The sequence below is a fragment of the Stegodyphus dumicola genome, chromosome 4 (assembly GCF_044657685.1).
Source record: "Stegodyphus dumicola isolate Sdum_Otavi_A_Nest chromosome 4, ASM4465768v1".
Taxonomy (NCBI): Eukaryota; Metazoa; Arthropoda; class Arachnida; order Araneae; family Eresidae; genus Stegodyphus; species Stegodyphus dumicola.
In genome coordinates this window covers 70,867,354-70,887,062 of record NC_140771.1, presented here as the reverse complement: position 1 = coordinate 70,887,062, position 19,709 = coordinate 70,867,354, and the positions used below count along the sequence as shown (strand labels likewise).

The 19,709-nt window shown below is 34.6% G+C and overlaps 1 protein-coding gene across 1 annotated transcript in view; it reads left to right on the top strand.

The window, feature by feature from the left end:
* The window catches only part of LOC118201077 (oxysterol-binding protein-related protein 2-like), a 325,620-nt gene that overhangs the window by 290,608 nt on the left and 15,303 nt on the right, over positions 1-19,709 (top strand). Inside the window, exons 8-11 of the mRNA XM_085815069.1 lie at positions 8,372-8,490; positions 15,160-15,296; positions 18,293-18,418; positions 18,956-19,079. Of these exons, the coding sequence (XP_085671195.1) occupies positions 8,372-8,490; positions 15,160-15,296; positions 18,293-18,418; positions 18,956-19,079 (506 nt within the window). The remainder of the gene's footprint in view (positions 1-8,371; positions 8,491-15,159; positions 15,297-18,292; positions 18,419-18,955; positions 19,080-19,709) is intronic.

Sequence of the window (19,709 nt, the reverse complement as noted above, 5' to 3'; positions counted from 1 at the left end):
GTCCTGTCGGCTAAATGTCCGTGTCGGCTAAATGTCCTGTCGGCTAACTGTCCGTGTCGGCTAAATGTCCTCTCGGCTAAGTGTCCTTGTCGGCTAAATGTCCTCTCGGCTAAGTGTCCTTGTCGGCTAAATGTCTTGTCGACTAACTGTCCGTGTCGGCTAAATGACCTGTCGGCTAAGTGCCCTTTTCGGCTAAATGTCTTGTCGGCTAACTGTCCGTGTCGGCTAAATGACCTGTCGGCTAAGTGTCCGTGTCGGCTAAATGTCTTGTCGGCTAACTGTCCGTGTCGGCTAAATGACCTGTCGGCTAAGTGTCCGTGTCGGCTAAATGTCCTGTCGGCTAAGTGTCACGGACCCCTTTTGGATGACCGCTAGTGCTTGGTAGAATGCCTGCACGCGGCCGAACTATAGTTATCATTTTTAAATACCAATTAAACCAGCAAACACTAGTAAAAGAAAAGAAAATTTCATGTTTTTTTCAGTGCTTAAAGACATTCAAACAAAAACATTTATTTGGCATTTGTAGAAAACGCGATAATTACAAAAAATTTATTCTCGGTTAAGATATCCGTATATTATTGAATGATACTACAAGATATTACTTGCTTTATGATGGAGGATATAAGTTTTGTTTAGTATTCCAAATAAATAGTTTCTATTGAAGAGTATTTTTTACATCTCTTCTAATAACTGAATTTTATTTATCTGAATTGCAAGACAAGGATCAGCGTACATTAATTGCGTATAAGCACTCCCACGTTATACCTGTACGTGGTATAGTATAATATTATATATAATTAACCTAATTTTATCGTGTAATTCGGTTAATTGTATAATAAATTCGAACCTCCCTAAGTCTAGGCTTAATTTTATTACATAAGTTACGGAGCTTTATAATACTAGACGCATAAAACACATGCAAAGTCCTCACTGTTGTTTTAACGTGTGGGTGAAGTTTCCATGTTTAGAGAAAAATGATTAAATATGATAAAAAATTCCGAATAAAGTTTCCTTTTCGCTTGTTTTCTAAACCAAACTATTTTTCGTTTGATTTCTAAAATAATATGTATTAGCCCAAAAAGGGGTTATTAGTTTCGAAATGGGATTTTGCGTCGAATCACTCTAAAAGCGTTATTTCACTTTTCATTCGAATCTATTGCCATGCGGTAAAATGTAAGATATTTATCTTTAAAACTGAAGTATGTTGTGAATTAATAAGCTGTTTGAAAGCAAGATACAAAAAAGAACAGTAAAATACGAAATTAAAACTTTATTCTTGCTTCTAATCATGCAATTTTAAAACCTAATATTGAAAAAAATATTTAAAATTAAAAATTAGTGGCTCCACCTCGAAAGTGGATACACATGCATCTTTCGAATTTACCCTTCTGTAAATTAGGTTCTAACCTGAGTTCTGGTTTTGTAAATCGGGCACTGATTATGCATATATTTTGGACAGTGCTTCCTTAAGCTTTGCATTATCAAGTATCTACTACTTTGGATTAAAACTTCTCCTAAATATGCTATTAAGCAATATATTTAAACAAGAAAATTTCACATTTTCAAAGCAACCGCTTAGTCTTTGTTATGATTTTAAGTTGTTTCTACAGTGCTAACACCAAGACAAATAAGCTGAATGGAACATAAAAGCATTTGCGGCAACCTCTTTGTTCTGTTACGAGCAATGAAGGAACTCAGAAAAAGATAAGTGTAAAAAATACTTATCAGCTTTTTTTGTATGTGTGTGTTTAAAAAGTTTCCATTAAACTGAAGTAGACGCCAGTCTGGGCAAAGAATAAGCACGTGTGTTGAAAGGAGATCATAGCTATTACAAGCGAAACCGTTTCGCAAGTGCCTATTTCGCAATTTACGCATGCGGAAAAACGTAAATAAAACTCCGCGCATAAAAACAGAAAAATATATCAGCAAGCTGAGAACATAGTCAAACTGCGAGATGTTGAATTGCAATCAGATTAATATTTATATTTAACCTTTGAAAAAAGAGCATGGTAAAAGTGTCTTGCTTAATCTCTATGATAATTTCTTATGGACCCCTAACATAGATAAAAGTATGCTCTTTTTAAACACATTTAAGTAAATGAGTTATTCATTGATACGATTCATCGCTTTTCTTTTATGGAAATACGTATATGCTCAATATTATTCAAGGTATAGTGAAGTTTATACTTCTCAGGTAAACAATAGAAGCAACTACAACAAGAATTAATGTGAAAGATGCCTATACAGTATCAACTCTAGGGCCCATACCATATCACCTAGCAGCTAAACATACATATACACACCCATGGGAGAACTTTGAATAAAATGTCTGGAGGGCGGAAAGATTAAATAGATTATTTTCGCTTAAATTTTTATTTACCTGGTCGAATATAGTAAAGCGTTCAAGAACTATTTGTCTGCGGATATGATTATGTCAAAGTCCATTAGGGTTATCTCTCTAAGGAAAGGTATGGTTTCACGGGAACTTTTAGGGAACATTGGCTCACGTTATAGATTATAAAAACTTCAAAAACGCCCTTTCCGTCTCCCTTTTCGTATGGATTTGAATCCAGGTCGAAATACTAATGTTAAGCGATCTTATCCACTCTGAAGCTTGTGGACCGTTTATCTAAAAATATAGGATATTTTCATGGATGAATTTCTAAGGTTAATTAGTTCGCTTCCTCATTATGTGTGAGGAAAGGAACAAAACTGCCAAGAGTTTAAAAATAAAGAGGATGCAAAAATAAATTTTATATTTTGTTACCATTATTGCTTGAGACTAAATATACAGGCTTTGCCATAAATATTGGTAGAAACTTTAAGGACAGGCAAGGTACTTCAAAAGGATTAAAACTACATAGCAACCCATGACTGCAAATGTCATGCTGCTAGATTTTGCTGTTCACGAGGGCACTGGCGGGGAAATATCTGATTTTTCGTCATTCGAGCAGTAGTCGCCTAAGAAGAGCACGCAGCGTTGTATGAACAGTTCGCTGGCAGACGTGCATTCAGTGTAATGGATTGGCTGATGGCAATGCAAAAGCAGCTCTGTGACTGTATCGAGAACGGTTCCCTCAGAAAGATGAACTATGGTTTGTTTTTGAATGTGCATCACAATTTATGCGAATATTGGTCTTTAAATCTTTAAGAGATAGTGGGCATAAGGAGGGCAGGCAACAACATAACGTGTTGGATGCACGTGTGGGTTTTGCGCAGTGGTATATCCACCAATATGCCCAAGATGCTCATTTCCCGTGTTATGTTTTTATTAGTAATGAGATGTATCTCCGTCGAGATGGTGTGTTTAACCAACAGGATGTTCATGCGGTCTCGTTCAATGGCGTGCCATTGAACGAGACCGCATGACGCCGAACATCTCATCTCAGTGAATCTTTGGGCTGGTTTGGTCAGCGACTGCTTCGTCATTATTGATGTCATTAGCAAATTATCTCATCTTTTTTAAACAGATTCTTCCAAGCTTACTTCATCCTATTCCACAAAATGTGAGACGTAATATGTGGTTTCAACATGGTGAGGCGCCTTCTCATAACGAAAAATGTTTTCGGAGACATTTTAGTATGCCTTTTAGTCAACAATAGATTGGACGTCGTGAACCAGTTGCTTAGCCTCCACGCTTTCGGGATTTGAGCAGCCTGGATTTCTTCTTAGGCTGTTATCACATATCCATTTATCTCAGATGAATATCTATTCCAGACAATTTTTCTACCTGCTTTACCAATAAAAGAAAGATGCACGACTTTTTCCTTTCCTTCACACAACAACCAATCAGCTATCAAATTTTCCGTCATCAACCAACGTTTGAATTGGAGAACCATTTCCCCATTACATGGTAACCGCAACATGATATGCGGTGATTGGCTGTTCCATATCGTGTGACAAAGAAGCTGCCAGTCAGTAATAATGTTAGTAACGTTATCATTATTCTAAAGAGTTGTTCTTCCGAATGTTTTGAATGTGCAATACGACCTTAAAGGGAGCACTTAAAAACTGATGTATATGAAACACCTGTCGAGTCTAAAATAGATCTGGTAGCAAGAATCATCTGTGCTGCTGTAGATATACAAGCAAATCCAGGTGTTTTTGATCGTGTCTGCCATTCCATGGTTCAGCATTCGTGGCTTGTAAAGGTTGAAACTGAATATTTTTAATGGCTGGAAGCTTTATTTAATAGCCATTAGCCTTGCATCACTACAAGGGCCGGAAGTGGTGGCCATTACATGATGGAAGCGCCTAGTAGGTGGCCACCGTTGCCTCCTATGAAGGGGCGGACAGTTACAACCGTGCCTTCTCCAGAATTCGAACCCAGGCCCATCTTTACGGTCACTAACCACTATACCGGCTGAGCGGTTGGTAACTGAACATCTTTTGTAACATTCTGAAATAGTATTATCTACTACAATAATATGCAATATTTATCAAGAATAAATACTTCTGGAAATCTCTGTCTTGTGTCCCTTCTTTTCTTGTACTTCTGATGTCACTTTTCTATGATATTTTCGTTCATGGGTTGCTGTGCAGTTCTTCGTCCTTTGGTTGTGCCCTGTTGTCTTTCCTTAACGTTTATACCAATATTTAAGGTGTGTCCCGTATTTCAAAGCTGTAAGGGATTTATTTTGAAATAAATATATTCACGCGTTCCTAACTGAATAGTAATTTTTAATAGTAAAGTATGAAATAAAATTCCATGTAAGTTTCAAGTAAATAATTTTAGTACGTAAATAGGTAGAACAATTCTTCGAAGCCAGGCAAACTGACTAGATTGAAGATTTCTGCAATTCATATCATAAGAACTAACAACTCTGCTATTCATTATAAATCATTTATACTATCAAATTCAACAGCATAATTATATACATATCTACTACACAAAATCAAAAAACATAGGTGTCTTTAAAGCAGTTATATGATGTGCTTTCTATCTGGACTGAAATACAACTAAAAATCAGCCACAAGAATAAAAGTTCAAATTCGACTTCCAGTGGTTCGTAAACAGGACCGGATTTACGTATAAGCTTCACAAGCTATAGCTTAAGGCCCCCCACTTTCTTCCCGAAAAAATTAAAATATAGTATAAACAGTATTAAAATATATTATAACAGACTTATAAAGAGCCCCATATCTCAAATAGCTAAGGGTCTAAATCAAGTCTAAATCTGGCTCTGTTCTTAATACTTAGTAACATAGAAATCAACAGCCAAAATATGATCCTTTTCATGTTGGCAAATAAAATAAAATATTTTTACAAAACCTTATATAGGTGGGAATGTTAAGTATCGATTTAAAGCACTATATAGACTTCAATAACCTTCAAGTACATTAATAAATATGCTCTTACCTAGCTGAATTGTCTATCGATTTTCAACTGACAGCAATCGATAAAGAGCTAGTTCCGTACAACAGTAAATGTACGATTCAGTGACAGAAAATTTTTAAGGTAAGAAGTAAATGGAAAAGGGAGCAACAAATATTCAGTAATATTTCAAAAGTTCTTTAAGGTAGAATGAAAAAGTAACTGTACACAAAATGTTAAATTCGTTGTTTAAAAAAAAACGATTAAATAACCATGTTATTTAACATACAGTAAGACCCCGCTTAACGCTGTTTCGTTTAGCACTGTTTCGGTTTAGCGCTCTTTTATTTCAACCCGGGGATTCCACGAAATCGCTCGCAGCATACGGGGATTCCCCGAAATATTATGCAGCGATAGGTTTCAAATACATATCCGAAAGAGTGTACTTGTATTTCTTGTTTGGTGCGGTATTGTACAGACATATTTTGAAGGGGTAAATGTGGAAGATGTCGAAGAAATAATTCAAGAAGCAGCGGCTAGTCTTTCTAATGATGAGCTCAAGGAATTAACTGAACAAGAAGAAAACAAAAATGTTGACAGCAGTGATTCAGAAGAAGAGCAAAAAGAACTTTCGATGGCGTTTGTAAAAAGGAGTTTGTCTACCATAACTGAAATAATGGATCAATTCATTGAAAATGATCCGAATTTTGACAGGAGCTCAAAAGTAAGGCGTGGTGTTAGAGATGCTCTATCCGTTTATGAAGAACTTTTAAGAGAACAACGCAAAAGAAAAAGGCAAACAACATTAGATGCTTTTGTCACAAAAAGGCAGAACACTGAAAACGCGGAAGGCTAACTAAATATGACTGACTTAGAATTTTGTTTTTTTTTAAGAATATTCGTTTTGTTATTTATATTTTGTTTTTATTTTTGCAAGAAATAATAATGTGGTATTAATTTGGGCTTTAAGAAATAAATGTTTGGTTTTATTTTTATTAAAAAAACATACTTTTTAAATTTAACACCTAACCAATTTCCTAGCCATCTTCCCCTAACCCCAATATTTACATGTAAAGATAGCCTCGTTTAGCGCTGTTTCGCATTACGCTCTACTTTGATGGAACGTATCCCCCGCGTTAAGCGGGGTCTTACTGTATTTAACAATTTACTCTAAAGCCATATTAAAGTAACAATTTTAATCTCATCATGAAGCAAATAACTATTATATATGCTACTACTACTAGAACTAGATGCTCATCTCAGAGACAACATGAATAGTTTCAGTTATTCTTGACTATAAGAGTGAAATGGCAGACTAGTTTTTACCGTGGAGGAGAAGGGAAATACACAACACTTAATAAAAAATAGGCTACTTAAATATTATCCCGTTAACCATGAAACTATCAGCAGGCAGCGTGATTTAACGCTAGTTGTGGCGTAACACGTTAGCTAAGGATACACGTGACAACACACTCGTAACATCTCCGCTTTCGTTTGATGTAAACCCCAAGTGATTTTCAATAAGCCACCTTCCGTTTTTATGAACAAGGATGTTGCTGTTATTGCTGTATTTTTCCTTGCATTTTGGAAAAATAATATTAAAGTTTGGGGCCTGCCTTTTACAAAACAGCAAGCAGTGGTTTTTTTTTAAGTTATGGGATTTTACCATCAACGCATATATATGTTAACGAACATGATATAATCAGCTGAATACGGCTGACAAGACAGTAATGAATTTGAACAATTACCTGCGGGAAGTTTGTACTCATAGTTTTTTAAACAGAACTTCCGATGAAATTGGAGGGCATTCCAAAATTGTAGAAATCCGTGACAGAATCATTTATACGAAGCACAAAAATGAAGCGGGTATAACACTAATTGTTTATTAAATAAAGTGGTAAGCATGATCGTTGCAACTTTGGCAGGATCTTCTCCTACCTTTGATGACTACCAACTTTCACGGTTGACAGGATATTACCTAAGTACTAAAAATAGCTTAAGATCGAGCTGAACGAACCATTTTGAGCCTTCAAGACAAAAATTACTGAAGAACACCTTTTCCTCATTTTTGCCTATGCGTCAATATAAAAGAGTTTCTAATAAAACATATGTTTGTAATATGGTATTAAACAGATGAAATAAAATAGACTTTCATTTGTTGCATCATTCTTAAACTTAAATACGGTGTGAGATACATTCGCTAAAACATGCAGAAGCACAGGATTTGAAATACGTAACTTACAGATTAAAAAAATATATAATAAAAATTTTTCCTAATCCCTACACATTCCGGAGTTGCATAAGTAATGTACAATGACTCTGAATATACAATGTTTGAAACAAAATTTCGAAGCAATAAAAAGTCAGGATCATTCATGATACTTTAAATGATCGTAAAATGAATGAATAAGGTTGAAAATTTTTAATTCTCAAGTCTTCGTTGCATTTTTCTAGTTTAAAATATGGCCTAATAATCTGAGAGATAATCTGAGAGAAATCCTAAATAATCTGAGAGAGAAGGAGAATCTACTTTTTAACACTTTCCTTCTGAGAGAGACATTAGGCTATTTCGAGTTCGGAGTGATGAAAAATTAGCAAACGCTATCGAACCACGGACCTCTGGAATAACGGTCCAGCGTGCAGACCACTACACCACGAAGGCACGCTAGAATGGCGGGAGAAGTACCTTATAACACAATAAATATTTTCTTTCAAAATATGAATAGAAAATTATTTTAAAATCATGAAATTTAACGAATCGAAGACATCCAAATTTAAATGCGTATTTTCTTCAGCAAAAATTTTTCTCAAACATGCTTCAGAAGTAAAGCTTTTAAATCATTTTAGAAAAGTTCTTGTTTTGCTAGAACTTGATTAAATTTTCTGCGTATGTAATAATCTCCTTCTGTTACAGTATAATTTAATAAAGGAAAAAGGCCTTTCCCCATTAATTCCATTAAGGAATCGTTAAGTGCTATCCTGCCATATTAATTCGTGCAAATAATTAATGCAGTGCTTTGCCATTTTCAAAACAGACAATTCTTTTGTGCTGTTCAGAAAGAAGAAATTGTGCTTCCTGTATGGGAAATGGACGGATTATTTGAAAATCTCATCAGTAGCGGACTATGAAGAATACATGAAGACAGAATCTGGCAGCAAGCACAAGCATAATTCAGGTGAGATTTTTTTTAAACTAATAATTATACTATAGAAATAAATACTTTTTATCTCACAACTCACAAGAGGTTTTTAATGATTCCAAATGCTTTTAATGAATTTTTAAATATTTCTTTTACACCTGTTGATAAATTGCACTGCTCCATTGCAATAATATATTACAATCATTACTATTCTGGCCTGAATAGAATTTCGTTATCTCTGAATAGCAACATGAAAAGTAGTAGAACGTATTGATTTAGAAAAGAATAAATGACGACGGTGTAAAACAGAACACTCTTTCGATTTGCTTCGATACGGTTTGAATGTTACAGATGGTATTTTAGATTAGATTATTTTGTTTTTGATATTGCAATAAATTCGTATTAAATCTAGGTTATGTAGATTTTTAAAGATAGAATTACACTGAGCCACTACATGTAGAATTTTGCTCTGACGAATCTTAAATAGAGTTATCGTTTCATTGTTGTCCATTGTTTCGCTATTGTTCATCAATTCTTCATTGTTTCGCTATTGTTCAGTTACGAAAATCTAAGCTTTTGCGTTAAACATTTGTGCTTGATTTAGTTTTGCGTTTGGTTCACATTCTATGTTTAACGTAAAACATAATAATTATATGGCACCTATGATTGATCCACGCCATCTTTTGAAAAACATGTCCTCCGTAACATAGATAAAGGCATAATCTTGTGATTTATTAGACAATACGTTTGTATCTTATTCTAAAAAGTATATTTAAAAAACTGACATAGTTTCATTTAATAAGAAAAGTGCAAGCAAGAATTTTAGATTCACAATTAATTAAAACAAAGAGATCACTTTTGAAAAGTGCTGATGATGATATTTTTCTTAATAAAGTGATTCTGTGGGCAAAGAATTTGTTCGAACCTACGATTAGTGCTGATGATGATATTTTACGTCACGATATCTGCATATTATAAAATTCTGTGGGCAAAGAATTTGTTCGAACCTACGATTAGTGCTGATGATGATATTTTACGTCACGATATCTGCATATTATAAAATTCTGTGGGAAAAGAATTTGTTCGAACCTACGATTAGTGCTGATGATGATATTTTACGTCACGATATCTGCATATTATAAAATTCTGTGGGCAAAGAATTTGTTCGAACCTACGATTAGTGCTGATGATGATATTTTACGTCACGATATCTGCATATTATAAAATTCTGTGGGAAAAGAATTTGTTCGAACCTACGATTAGTGCTGATGATGATATTTTACGTCACGATATCTGCATATTATAAAATTCTGTGGGAAAAGAATTTGTTCGAACCTACGATTAGTGCTGATGATGATATTTTACGTCACGATATCTGCATATTATAAAATTCTGTGGGAAAAGAATTTGTTCGAACCTACGATTAGTGCTGATGATGATATTTTACGTCACGATATCTGCATATTATAAAATTCTGTGGGCAAAGAATTTGTTCGAACCTACGATTAGTGCTGATGATGATATTTTACGTCACGATATCTGCATATTATAAAATTCTGTGCGCAAAGAATTTGTTCGAACCTACGATTAGTGCTGATGATGATATTTTACGTCACGATATCTGCATATTATAAAATTCTGTGGGAAAAGAATTTGTTCGAACCTACGATTAGTGCTGATGATGATATTTTACGTCACGATATCTGCATATTATAAAATTCTGTGCGCAAAGAATTTGTTCGAACCTACGATTAAATGTCACTCTAAATTGACATGTGAAACCAGAACCGTTATTGAGAACTGAAAGTTGTTTTTTCCTAGACGTTTAAATTTTATATGAATCTTATTTTGACACATTTTTATGTGGTCATTAAGTGGTGATACCGATTGTTTTGAGGGAGGTTCAATTGCCTTAAGATGTCAATTTCAATCTTCGCTTTTCTGAAATATAAGCCAAAGGGAACCTGCTCTAGTTTTTAAGATAAGACCAGAAAAGAAGTGATTCCTTGAAATTGCACAATATATATAAACCATGAATAAACATGTAGATGATTAATATTTCGAATCTTCTTCAGGTGCGCAAATCAAGCAATACAGAGAGCATTTTCTGCAATTAGTGTATAAGGAGGCTGTAACGCATTGGAAAAAGTAAATCCGAATTTCTTTCTCATAAAAGGATCCATGATACCACACTGAAGAACATGGCAACCATATTATTATCGTTGCTGTTAAAATAACGAAGAATCTGCATATATGTATGTAACTCGCCTAGTGGAAGATCGGCGGTACTTAAAGTTACGAAATTCTGAACACAAGTATTCCTTCCTCGAACATGGGCACCTCGAAGCCAGAATTTCGAATGTTTTAGGCCAAATAGTCTATTGGTCTCGAAACACGATTTTGTATTGTTTCGTTTTGATGCAGTGTTTATTTATTTGTTTATTTCATACTTTGGAAGAATGTAAAGGGTTTTTGATCAACAAACTCAGCGATTTAAAAGCGAACATTGGCAATACTGCTGAAAATAAGGCACTTTTATCTCCAGTGCGTCAGACTGTTGCCAGTTGACAAAATATGAGATAGTTATTCTTTCGATTTTAATCAACATATTCGACGATTTAAAAGCAATATGTTGTCATTGCTTTCGAGAAAATGCTTTTGTCCTTCACGCGTCAACCTGTTACCATTCGACATCTCATTAATTATTTAACAAAGCGTTTAATTATTTAACTTTCAAAATTAGTTTTGTCTGTTATTGATTGACAAACCAAGCTATTTTAAAGCAATAAATGTAGTTATGGTAAAATAACACGTTGAACAAATATTAATTTAGAAGTCAAACAACAAAAATCAGCGTTACATTTGCAAATTTTCACAAAACTAGTTTGGATGGTTTTACCGAACCATCGGTAAAATGGTTGGTTGACCTCTAAAACAATAAATGTAGTTGTTAAAAATGCTTTTTCTACTTTTTAAATCTGATTGATTTAGATAAAAATGCACTTAAATGAGATGTCTCATTAGAAATATTAAATATTTTTTATGAAATCACGCTGGCCGGACACATTAAAAATTATTATACAGGGTGTTTCCAAAGTTCGTTTACAAACTTTACCTTCTGATCTGTCAGACCATGACGAACAAGTTTCGCATAGGAACTTGTGTCTAAAACAGTGACCACCGCCGCTAAAGGCCGATGTTCGTAGGCGTAGACAGCGGGATCATTTCAGGAAGAATGTTGCAGGAGAAGGATGCATGGTTCAGTAAGAACTTTGCAAACTCCAAAAATGAACAATATCCCAGGAATACTCATAAGCTATCGTGTTTCACAAGCCCACTAAAACAAATAACGAGATTGCCGATTCCATATTGACAATAGGAAAATCAAAATAGTCAAATCCCTAAGATACCTGATAATTACAACAGATAATAAACTTAACTTGAGCACTTACAGCAAATTAAGAAGAAAAAAAAAAAAAAAAAAAAAAAAACCTCCAGTGTAGCTAACAACCTGAAAAAAGTGCAGGAAATCGGAAGGGGAATGAACCCCCAGATACAAAACCTGATGTATAACACTGCTATATGAAGAATAGGACTGCATGGTCCAGCGATATGGGCGTCTCCGATGACGGTGAGAAACTCCAATCAATCCAAAGGCCCTTCCTTTTGAATTATTCTTTCGAACTTAAAGAACAACCTGAAATTCTGCATTATATCAGCTTACCAGCAGCATCCCTCTGTTTTTGGTTGTGGAACAGGAATATGAAAAGACGTCAATTCTTCAGTTAAAAAAAAAAAAATATTCCAAAATTAAAAATGAGATAGTAACTGGCACCTACTACACTTCACCGACCCATCCATATGAAAAACATCCAGCTAGCAGAACTAATATAATCACGCTAAGCACAAAGCAGAAGAGATACCAAAACATCTTTCCGAACATTTGCACAGATGGTTCTGGTATAAATAACGGAAAAAGATGCGCCATAGAAATCTATCTTAGTATTCATGACACAAAAGACTTTAAATTTCAGCTCGATACAGAGAATAGCGTATTTCAATGGGAAATGTTCGCTATCCTACAGGCAGTCAAAGAAAGCCTACATCAGCATTTCTTAAGGAAATCTATACCGATTGTCTCTCGACAATACAATCGCAAACCCAGATAATAAATCACCTCTAGCTTAGAAAATTCTCAGCAAGTCCTCTAGTGTTCAAGGCCAACATTTCTTTATAATTTGAATTAAAGCCTTTGTTGACTACAAAGGAAACAAAGAGACTTATTTATTAGCCAAGAAGGCAGCCCAGAGAATAAGTTCCATGAAAATTCCCCGGCCATTGTTACAGCTGAAACTAAAACTGCAAAATACAACCAAAGAATCATGGCAATAATTGTGGGACGCTACCAATATAAGAAGAAGTGTTTACAACCTCTTCCCCAAAGCTAACTCTTCTTCGATTCACGTTTCCAGTCAGATCATGTGGTTTATCACGGAGCACGCCTCCTTTCCTACATACTTCTATGCAAAGAATCTTTTTTTCAAAATATCCCTCTGCTTGTGGAAAAAGGGGTCACCTAGAATATTATCCTTTTCCTACCTGTTAGCAGTGTCACTTCACAAAAGAAGCCAAATTCAGAAGTGGATTTATTCCCATTTCTAAGACATGAAGTCAAAAACAAACACTTAAGGAACAAAATTGCGAAGGTTATTGATTTTCTAGTTGCCAGAAATCAAGAGTTATGCAACTCAAATTAGCCGAGGAAAAAAAAAAAGTGGTTAGTGACTCTTGTACCGAAGGGCCCGGGCTCGAATATCAGAGAAGGCATGGATGTAAATTGCCTGTCTCTTCATAGGCGCCAACGGTGGCCGCCTGTTACGTGCCTCCATAATAAAATGACCACCGCTTCTGGCCTTAGTAGTGGCCAAAGCCTAAATGGCTAGTGCCCACCATAAAATATCGTGCAACTTGACAGGAAAGCAATAAGCACCGTTAACAACATGAAACAGACATACAGCACTCATAAGCAGTGCAAGGGCTTAATAATATCTCTAAGGGATGCCAAGGTGTCAAGAATAGCCTATCATTCCCCACGCAGTTAAGTGCCTGACCAACTCAAGCAGGTAGCATATTACTTCAGCAATAGTGTATTGTATTCCTGTTATGCCATTGCGTGTATACGATGTTTCATATATAATCCAGGCAGGGGTGTAAATGCCCCTCCTGGCTCAAGTCCGAACATAAGACAGGACAACTGATGACACCGCCAGAGGTGCCAGAGTTTGCAATGTCAATTGCACCAAACAACAGTAGCACCACGGTATCAGAACAGCACCGGGGGCCCCAGGAAGGCGATGTTGACCTACTTACTCAGGGTAAATAATAGATGACCCCTGCACTTATACCTAATCTTATGAGGATCTCGCTAATATGCATTATGTATATGAAGCCGTGGAATGGAAACTCACGAGACGTACTCACATGTACTGCCAAGCCATCTATTGTTTGGACAGTTGCACAATAGATTAAGTGAGGATGGAGGTTTCCAAGTAAGGAGCCACATCGATCGGCAATGTACTGTACGCACACCTGCTGTACTAGGGGAAATTCTGAGTCTATCACGATCGCCTTACATTATTCTATTCTTCTTGTGAGGATACATGAAGTACACGAAATGCCCATAAAACATGACATCGACTTAGTCGCCAGGATCGTAGAAGCAGCGGTACGTGTCCGTGACACACCTGGCAGTTTGAATGTCATGAAATTCAGGCGTTGACGTTCTGAAGTATTCGTTATGGTAGATGGAAGGAATTTTGAACATTTTATGAAGTCAAAATTATTTACTGCATTTGTATCGATAAGTTTTATTTCCTTGTACGGAGTAAAGGGAGGGTATTCCAATAGCAAAAAAATTTGAGGAATCGTATTTCAGTGGAAATATCCATTTTGACCACTCTCGAATCCGTTTAGACGTTTTTTCACGTGACATCTGTAAGTACGGACAGAACAAAGAACTTTTTTCCCAAAATGGATTTAAAGTGAATTCAAAAGGGATTTTTTTCGTGACATCTGTACGTACGTATCTCGCATAAATCTGGCCAAATAGCGAAATCCAATTTTAAATGCGCCGCCCACACCGTATAGTGGTTAGGGAAGCCTGTTCCTATACTAAGGGCCCGGCTTCAAATCTTGGAGAAGGCATGGATGTTTGTAAATGTATAGTGTCTCTGCGGCATGGATTACACGGCAAGCTGAAAGTCCTCTCGAGAAGTTAGTGGTAGGGGAAGAGGAGTGGAAGATCCTCGGACCCGTTCCCCCCCCCCAGGGTGCTCTTCATCACAATAGGGCGGAACTAAGCGAAGTCATACTGTCACCTGTATAGTGCTAAAGGCTCTAGCCAACGACAGGCGCAATCTTGATCTCCTTGTCACGAGGAATTTCGTTGGCTTGTTCTGATCTTACTGTAAACGTCACCATAGCAACAACAACATTTTTTTTTAATACGGTCTTCCAGTTCTTATACTTGCTAAAAATTTATACTCGTTATGGTAAAAAAAAAACTACAAGAAGTAATAAAATTAGAAAATTTCAATTATTCTTTTTCTTCTGTAAATAATAACCAAAACTGCGCTAAAATTGTTGCCTAGTACGTCTACCTAGGCCTGTTTCACTTCATTAAGAATCAATTTTTATCTCTTGCAGAAGGCGGTGCCGATGAATCCAATCACGACACGCCCACGAAAAAAATATCTAATAAACTAAACATCTTGACCAGATCCTTCACTGGAGGTGGATCATCAAGAGGTGCAACTTCACCAGAACCACCAGTTTCTCCACACGTAAGATAAACTTCAAGTTACATTTAATAATCGCTTAATATATGTTCTATATTAATGTTTCACACTTTTTATTGCTGTAAAGCACAGAAAACATTAAAACTCACCACTAGTGACTCAAATTAAATAGCTGAGAGAGGTACAGAAGTCAGTTGCAAAATACTGATCCAGTTTCTTTCTCGAACTTAACCCTTTAACGTGTAGAGACAAATCTGTCCCTCAAGTTAAAATGCGCATGTGTACATTGTTTACATGTACACATGTTATAATTGATTAAAGAATACGAATAAATGATATAATCACAAAATAAAAAGAATGCTGAATATATCAATTTAAGGAATGCAACGTTCTACATTTTCTGAATTTTAAAAATTCTAAGCATATTTCGAAATTAGATTCTGAAAGATTAAAAAAATAGAAATACCTGTAAATTTACTTATTTTGAGAAAATTTTAAAAAGTCTAAAAATAAATAAATTCTATTTAACATTTAAATTATTAGATAATATTCCAATAAAATATTTCTGATTAATATAATCCCTTTATTTATATCATAAAATTCTAAACTTTGTTTTGGTTTTTCATAATGAACCTATTAAAAATACGCTTATAACGGATTTTAATGTAAATATCAAAAACAAAAGTGTGATCGCATTTCGAACACATTTCTTTTTCATCAGAAGCATAGGATAAAAATTATGAAAAATATGTTTCATAGTACGTAGCTTTATCTCTCGAAAGGAAGAGAGGAGAAATTATGTAAAAAACGGGGCTTGAAAATATTTTAAATTATAACACAGTTAAATAGTTATCAAATAACGATTATTGTGTATGGGTAGGTAAAAAGAGGAAAAATTTCTTACTCAGTTGAGCAAAAGATGCCGCAATACAAATAGTTTTAAGAAAAGGCAATGAAACGTTGAAAAAGAAATTCCGCACACATAAATGACAAGCGTTTAATTTTTCTGAGAAAGTATTTTTCAATACTTGTCAGTTTTACAGGCAGCCAAGGGCAAAATGTCGCGTGTTTAGGCGCCATAAACCTCCGCCCAAAAAATGCACGTCTAAATAATGTAATTTTGATGTAAATGTTAAATAAAAATCCTTTCTTTATTTCCAAAAATATTAATACCATTATATTTGCAAAATTAATTAATATTTCTATTTAAATAACATTGTACTCAAGACCATTTTTGCAAATTCGGGTAGAGAATAAAATACTTCTTAATAAAAAGAATGAAATAGTCTTATTTTCACTTGATGGTAAATTGAAAAATTGTCATCATTTTGAATCCGTAATGGCTCTTATTACTTGGTTTTGGTTATGAGTTTCGTATTTCGTTTGGCAATAAATGCTGTCAGATTTGGAGAAATCGCTAATTGCTGGTAAAAGCGGTAAGTACCCTATTTTCTAGAATAAACATATGATAAAAGTCTCCGAGAATGTATGTTGGAATTTCATAAAATCTCTCTTATAATAAGCCAAATGGATTGAAATTGCTTTTATTTGACTCTTAAAACTTGAGAGCGGACTCTCGCTAACTAATTGATTTGATGCCGTAATTCGAGAGATGACTCGCGATCACCACTCGGTTTGAAGCGATAATTCGAGCGGTAGCTATGTTTATTTAGGCAGTATCGCTTCATGAGTGTATTTAACAATATATGCGTATGAAGCAACTGCCAGTCTTTAATCAGAAATACGTTTTTAGGTTTATTTTTATATATGCGTCTGCGAAGTTAGTTCGAACTGAACATCCGTGGCAACAGAGATATTACTTTCAAATTTACGGAGCCCAATAGGCATGGAATACGATGGAAAGATTCAGTTCAAGTGAAGATGAGATCAATTTTTCGTTGATGAAGAATGAAATTACTTTAGTGCATAAGACAGACTATTTAACAACAGAAGGAAGGAAAGCTGTGGTGACGTAAGGAGTGTTAGAAGACGAAAAATATGGTTAATAGTTAGCGAATGTGAAAGCGACAGTTATTCCATAGAAAAGGCAGAAAATTCAGAATGGATAACGTGCACAGAATCCTAATATACACCGAAAAGAATACCGTTTGTATTCCCGAAACAGCCGTAGAATCGCAAATATCATCACACATAAAAGAACCGTTAGATTTCTTTAAATTGTGTGTGAGATCATTTTAAGTTAGTTGTAAAAATTTCACAAAATATGAGATTAATAAGGGCATTTTTCTCATAATATTTAATTAAAATCATTATCAGTTCCTCTTAGATAACACATATTTCAAACAAACTGCGTGAAATGTCACAATACGTTCTTGGAGACTTTGTATTTAGTTAACTGAAATTTCTAGTTATATGGAGATTTATAACACATAAGAAACTAAGAATATCAGGTTAAGTTTTAGGGTCTTTTGAATGATCAGTTAAAATTTTTGTATTCCCGTGATTTAATATATATAGCCTCTTGTACAAGTACATATCTGGAAATCACTATCTGAGAACTTTTCGTTTTGAAATTGAAAAATTGTTCTGCTTTTTTTTCAATGATACATCGCTAATAATCTTTAAAGTTTGGTTAAGTTAGATTAATTGATTAAGGCAAAGAAACTGGAGGGCTATATGCTTATGGAAGCGATACATACGTGGAGGACTTTTTAAGGGAAATTGGCTGGTATTCACTTAACACATGGGCAGCACCACGGAAATTTATCATGCAGACAGCCTGTTCGCTGTAATTCGACATCTAGTAGTGTTCAACTACTTTTTGGCCGCTGGTTGGCCGATTACCTTTAAGAAAAGTATTCTTTTTAATTCACCTATATTTTGTATTACTATTTATTTATTTGAGTTTTAAGAAATGTTTTATAAATTGCAAATATTTCCCATTAGAATTATATTACGTTTGAATAAATGCAAGATTATTTCTTTGTCAGTCGCTAAATTGACCTTGTAAAATTTATGCGTATTATGATTCAGTCACGTTATTGAAAACTCCAAATTTTTTTAAGAGATTTCTATTACAGGACCCACCTGAAGCGCTTGATGACAACAATGGAACAATTCCGAAGAGCGACTCTTCGTCGTCTCTGGACATTCCTAATTCTTCAATCTTGTGGCAGGTCCAGCCTCGACCAGAAGGTTCATGCAAAGTAAGAATTATATTCTCAGATACGCTCGTTAAAATATCTAAGGTCGTTATTTCTAAGGTCACAAATATCTGGAGACTTTAATCTTAAATCCACTTATATACTTCTGTACCAGTGAAGTAATTTTCTCACCTTTGGCTTCCTATTAGTTTTTAACAGTTAACTGTGTATCCTAATATTACGATTTTACTAAACATATTTTATTAAACATCCTAATATTACGATTTACTAAAAATGTTTTTGAGTATACAGACCGAATGGTACCTGTTTCTGATAATTGCAGTCTAATATTTGCCTGTTATAATTTGATCTCTTCCTTCTTTATGTCCTCCAAAAATAGTATTTTAAAGTGAAATATCAAGTATTCTTGAAAACGTATCTTCGGAATACGTGAAGTATTCTAGATCTTTCTGTTAAAAAAATAAATTTTTAAATAAATTAGATATGTATTGCATTCTTGAAACTCTAGTGATTAAGTTTTATTTATAATTATTAATTAAATTAGCTGTCTTGTAACTACAAGGTATATTACTTTAATAGTATTATAACTTCACGAGCTTCACTATGGCTCTAAATGAAATCAACAGCGAATTGAAGAAAATTCTGCCAAGGACAGATTGCAGGTTTAGACCAGACATCCGGAAGTTAGAAGAAGGCGATACAGGTATTTTGCTTTTTGTTGCATTTTGTTTCAACTGTTTTGTTACCTCAGTTATTAAATAATGAAGAATCTGTATGTATGCATCTTCGTATTACGGAAAAACGGCTGCAGTTAGAGCCACCAACTTTTAAACTCTCATCGTTCTCTACCCAAACACGTGCACCTCGAAGCTCGAAATTGTTTTTGATTTATTTCATGTTTTGTACGAATTTAAGGAGCTTATCATTAAAAATTCAGCGATTTAAACGCTTTTTGTTACCACTCTTCAGAGTGTAAAATATATAAATTTAATCAGAACTCGGCGATACAAAAGAAACTAAACACAACTAAAACGCCATACAACTAAAACGCATTATACTTTCTTTGGAATTTAATCAGCAAACTCAGCGGTTTGAAAGCAATGTGTTGCCGCTGACTTTGGCCGAATTAATTTTTTTTTTTTTTTACTTCCCACGCTGCATTATTTTGTCGTTCGGCAAAGCGTAAGATAATATTAAATATTTCTTTCAAATTTACTCTGTTATTAATAAATAAACTAGGCGATTTAAAAGCAATAAACGCAGATTCATTTTAATTCTTATAAAATGCTAGCTGGACTCGAGAAATTATTTTAGCTGGAATCATTAAAATCAT